This window comes from Sinocyclocheilus rhinocerous, unplaced genomic scaffold (genome assembly GCF_001515625.1).
Source record: "Sinocyclocheilus rhinocerous isolate Xijiao unplaced genomic scaffold, SAMN03320098_v1.1 scaffold4129, whole genome shotgun sequence".
Taxonomy (NCBI): domain Eukaryota; kingdom Metazoa; phylum Chordata; class Actinopteri; order Cypriniformes; family Cyprinidae; genus Sinocyclocheilus; species Sinocyclocheilus rhinocerous.
This window is the reverse complement of record NW_015646383.1, coordinates 5,818-10,765: the sequence shown is the minus strand read 5'-3', so window position 1 is coordinate 10,765 and position 4,948 is coordinate 5,818. Positions and strand designations below refer to the sequence as shown.

Sequence of the window (4,948 nt, the reverse complement as noted above, 5' to 3'; positions counted from 1 at the left end):
CTCCTCCCCGAAATCACCATATATGGAGCTTACAACACCTAGTTTTACTATGCATAACCTCATCTGCATATAATTTCCATGCATATTCCCATCCATGTGACACCATATTTAACACCGTTAAAGGTACAAGACATTAAGGAAATATGAGATATGGACTATAAATGCCATTTATGCCATACACAATTTTTATTGCTACAAATCATCCAGTATCCTTGTTATGTTTTAGAATACATAAAGTGCACAGCATAAATGAGTACACCCCCTCTGATTAAATATAAAATATGTATTTTCTTAATGATCACTAATAAAGTTCATAGAAAGATGGCAAAATTGAAATGTATTAAACATATTCTTAATAAAAACAGAGAAATACATGCCATTAATATCTGTAAAATAAGAAACTTAGCTATGTTTTGTTTAAATTGACTCTTAACTTTTATAAAGAATATCTCTTTGGATTTGAGACTTTAGTCTTTGCAACTTTACAGATCTTCTTTATGCACCAACAGCTTGTAACACTCCAAAGAGAAAGGAAAACTTGAAATCGCATCATATGACCCCTTTAAGTTTCAGAGGGGGTGTACTCATTTATGCTGTGCACTGTATATCAAAATCCATAAAAACAAAGCTGTTTAAAATAGTTCTCAGATAAATATTTTAGAATATACACTGAACAAAATTATAAACGCAACACTTTTGTTTTTGCCCCCATTTGTCATGAGCTGAACTCAAAGATCTAAGACTTTTTCTATGTACACAAAAGGCCTATTTCTCTCAAATATTGTTCACAAATCTGTCTAAATCTGTGTTAGTGAGCACTTCTCCTTTGCCAAGATAATCCATCCACCTCACAGGTGCGGCATATCAAGATGCTGATTAGACAGCACGATTATTGCACAGGTGTGCCTTAGGCTGACCACAATAAAAGGCCACTCTAAAATGTACAGTTTTATCACACAGCACAATGCCACAGATGTCGCAAGTTTTGAGGGAGCATGCAATTGGCATGCTGACTGCAGGAATGTCCACCAGAGCTATTGCCCGTGAATTGAATGTTCATTTCTCTACCATAAGCCATCTCCAAAGGCGTTTCAGAGAATATAGAAAAAGTCTTAGATCTTTGAGTTCAGCTCATGAAAAATGGGGGCAAAAACAAAATTGTTGCGTTTATAATTTTGTTCAGTGTAGTTGATCTCATTCTTTTCCACTGGCCAAATAATATTTCAATAATTTTAATTGTTTTAAACAATTCAAATCAAATTTAATTTATGCAGTTTTGCTGATAAGGTGAACATCTTTGAGCTATTTTTAGCCTATATTTATTGCAATGTAAATATAATTGTCTGACTCCGCACGTCACTGACAAAGTAGCCTATTTTAAAAAGAAAACATGCAAATTACCATTTTCTTCAAGTTGTATCTTTCAAATACAGTGGTATTTTTCATAATGTTGTGGAGATGCCTTCACAACATAATTTTTGTGTGAATTTGTCCATTTAAACACAATACTTCAGAGAAAGCTTAATATTTGCGCGCGTTCTGAGGTGCGGGTTTGAGAGCTTCAGATGAGTGCACGCACAAATCTTCTCACTGTGCTCGCGAGCTCGAACGTGTTATTTATAGCAAACCATATTACAGATGCGTTGTCAGATTTAAGTTGAACCGCGGTCCTAGGGCGTGCCGAACCGTGTGTGGAGAACCGTATGGTTCGATTTTTTTTTCCGCGAACCGTTCCACCCCCCCTAGTAAATGTGTATATTGAAATGAAAACCGATTTTAAAATTGTTGTTTACTTCATTACTTTTCTCACTTCAGGAAAAAGAGTGTGTACGCATGGTCTAGAATGTCCGTACGGTGCATACATATTTACGCCAAGTTTATTTTTATTTTTATGTTTATTTTTAACGCCAACTTTTTTTTATAAAGTTAATTTTTTATAAATCCCGATATGTGCGTGGAAAATTGCGTACGCAATTTCTATGCCCATTTTGGGCGTACGCAACGTTTATAAATGAGACCCCAGGCCCCCGCCAAACCTGGTGGTAAGCGGAAGAGCGAGCGGCCCTGAGACGGGCGACCCAGAGATGGAGGGAACTGCTCTTCAGGAGATGGTGAATGCACCACTCCCTCCCCTGAAGGAGGGCCAGGTGGAGAATCTTTTGTTTTGTCCCACCATCAGCCTCACGGTTGATGGCACTCAAATTCTCGACAAAAGAGCAGTTTTCTCTATCTCTGAGTCCCAAGAGGACACAGAGAGTCACGGATGGACCAACACCGGACCACACTCATCCTCCTCTGTTGCCAGCAGGCAGCAGCGGGTGGTTCGAGAGCATCATCAAAGGCCCTACTCACGCACCCTTTGCCCAACCGTGGAACCAGGTAAGCGTTGCACCACACACTCAGACCACTTTTCGGTCCATTTACGAGCCGCCCGAGCCGGGTCCCTGCATTCCACCTCGCTGCCCCACTGCGGGTACGTCGATGGTTCCGCTGGTCCCGCTTGTACGGTATCTGGGTGCTTGGCTAGCGCTACCCGGCACGTCTCGTTGGCTCCTGTGGACCATCAGACTCGGCTATGCGATTCAGTTCACCAGCGTCCCCCGAAGTTCAGGGGCATCCACTTCACACCAGTGAAGGCAGCCGATGCTCATGTCTTGTGTGCGGAGATCGCAGTCTTGTTCGCTGAAGGACGCAATAGAGCCAGTCCCTCCAGCCGATATGAAGACGGGGTTTTACAGCCCCTACTTCATTGTACCCAAGAAAGGCAGTGGGTTGTGACCGATCTTGAACCTGTGTGTCTTGACCGGGCCCTTCACCGGTTACCGTTCAAGACGCAGAATCGCATCTTCGGGGGCATCCGTCCCGGAGATTGGTTTACAGTGATCAACCTGAAGGATGCGTACTTTCATGTGTCGATCCTTCCGCGCCACAGACCATTTCTGTGGTTTGCGTTCGAAGGATGTGCATATCAGTACATGGTCCTGCCCTTCGGCTGTCCCTCTCCCCCCGTGTTTTCATGAAAGTTGCGGAGGGGGCTCTTGTTCCCCTCAGAAAGCAAGGTCCTCAACTATTTAGACGATTGGCTTATATTAGCACAGTCTCGGGATCAGTCTGACACAGAGGATCTCTTTTCTCAGTATGGAGTTGGATTTGATCGAACAGACAGCATGCCTCACAGAGGAACATGCTCAGTCGGTGCTGAACTGCTTGAATACGTTCAAAGGCAGGACAGCGGTCCCACTGAAACATTTTCAGAGGCTCCTGAGGCATATGGCTGCTGCTGCTGCTGCCTCATCACCGGCTGGGGTGCCACATACAACTGGCAAGCAGTCTCGGGGGTATGGACCGGCCCCCAACTGCAGTGGCTTATCAATTGCTTAGAGTTGTTAGCAGTGCGCCTTGCCTTGAACCATCTCAAAGGGCGCTTACGAGACAAGCATGTACTGGTCCGTACGGACAACACTGCAACCGTTGCGTACATCAACCGACAAGGTGGTCTGCACTCCCGTCGCATGTCCTCCTCTAGAGTGGAGTGTTACAAGCTCTTAGTGCATAAAGGAGATCTGTAAAGTTGCAAAGACTAAAGTCTGAAATCCAGTCATGCCTGGAGCTGATCCGTGCTGGTCGCTGAGGGAATACATCAACTTCGCGCTGTGGATCGCCGGATCGGCTTTCACCGTGGACGAAGCGGAGTCCAGCCTGGGGTCGTCACATGTGGTTGCCGCAAGCCCGCCGGCCGCACCGTTCTCAAGCCCGCCCGCCTCCGCTCACTCTAGGCCGCCAGCCGCCACTCACTCTAGCCCGCCGTGTGTGTCGTGTGTTTCGTTGTGAAAGCGAAACTTCTTTGTTTGGCCTTCCAAAAGAGGACACGACTAGAAATCAGTGGTTAAGTTGTATTTACAACACTGTTCCAGAACAATTCGATCACAAATGCAGACATGGTTTTATGTTTACGCGGTGCGATGCAAAAATGTAAAAAATTTAAATTGTAAAAATCTAGCGTTTCAGAAAGGCGGGGCATAGAGGAGAAACAATAATGTACAGTATGTGGAAAATAATGTGTTTTTTAACCTTAAACCGCATAAACACATTTCATTACACCAAATACACAAAATAATGTTCTTTTTAGCAACATCATATGACCCCTTTAATATTTTGGCTTTTGTCACTATTTATTTATTTTTTTAGAAAAAAAAAGAAAAAAAAAACGAGCCAGGGAAGTTTCTGAAATTTGGTTAATTTGACACATAATTGACCCAAATGCTCTTTTTGTACTGTGGAGGGTGCGTTGAGTTCTGCAAGTTGGAGGAGTATGTTTTCATGGTACAATGACCTCTTAAAATAAATCCAATTTATCTATTTTTTCCATGATGTGATCCCTTCAAAGAAGCTTATACTTCTTCAGCGGTTGCTTTCTTAACTTATAGAATCTTACTAAGAGCTGTAAATAAACAGAAAACCACTGAGTCTCACACATCTTATGGGTGACAAACTTGTGGGGCTGTTCTTTGCTTATCCTCTGTCTTTGTTTCTCTTTTCTTTTCTCTTCTGTCTCTTTTGTGTGTGAAATTCTCTGACATCAGGGAAAATAAGATGTTTACTGAGAATGAAATAAGGAACATCATGTTTCAAGTTCTCTCTGGTTTGGCATTTGTGCACAAGCATGGTAAGATTTCTTACACTTTCATTTGTTCTTCTCTGATGTGTTAAAGAGCTTCATAACACCCTTATGCATTTTAATTAGTTCCCAATTACATTTATAATAGTGATATGTGACATGTTTGTTAAAGTTACTTTAGGAAATTAACCTTATTATCCACCAGAAAAGGTGGCTTATGAAAGCCCATTTAAAAAAAAAAAAAAAAAGTTAAATAATTACAAATAATAATAATATATATATATATATATATATATACAGTCGTGGTCAGAATTATTGGCACCCTTGGTA

General features: G+C 42.1%; 1 protein-coding gene across 1 annotated transcript in view; it reads left to right on the top strand.

Annotated features, from left to right (window-relative positions):
- Positions 1-4,948, top strand: part of LOC107707734 (serine/threonine-protein kinase MAK-like) — a gene marked incomplete at its 3' end in the record, with an annotated part of 25,463 nt that overhangs the window by 14,770 nt on the left and 5,745 nt on the right. Inside the window, exon 5 of the mRNA XM_016511823.1 lies at positions 4,584-4,666. Coding sequence (XP_016367309.1) covers positions 4,584-4,666 — 83 coding nt within the window. The remainder of the gene's footprint in view (positions 1-4,583; positions 4,667-4,948) is intronic.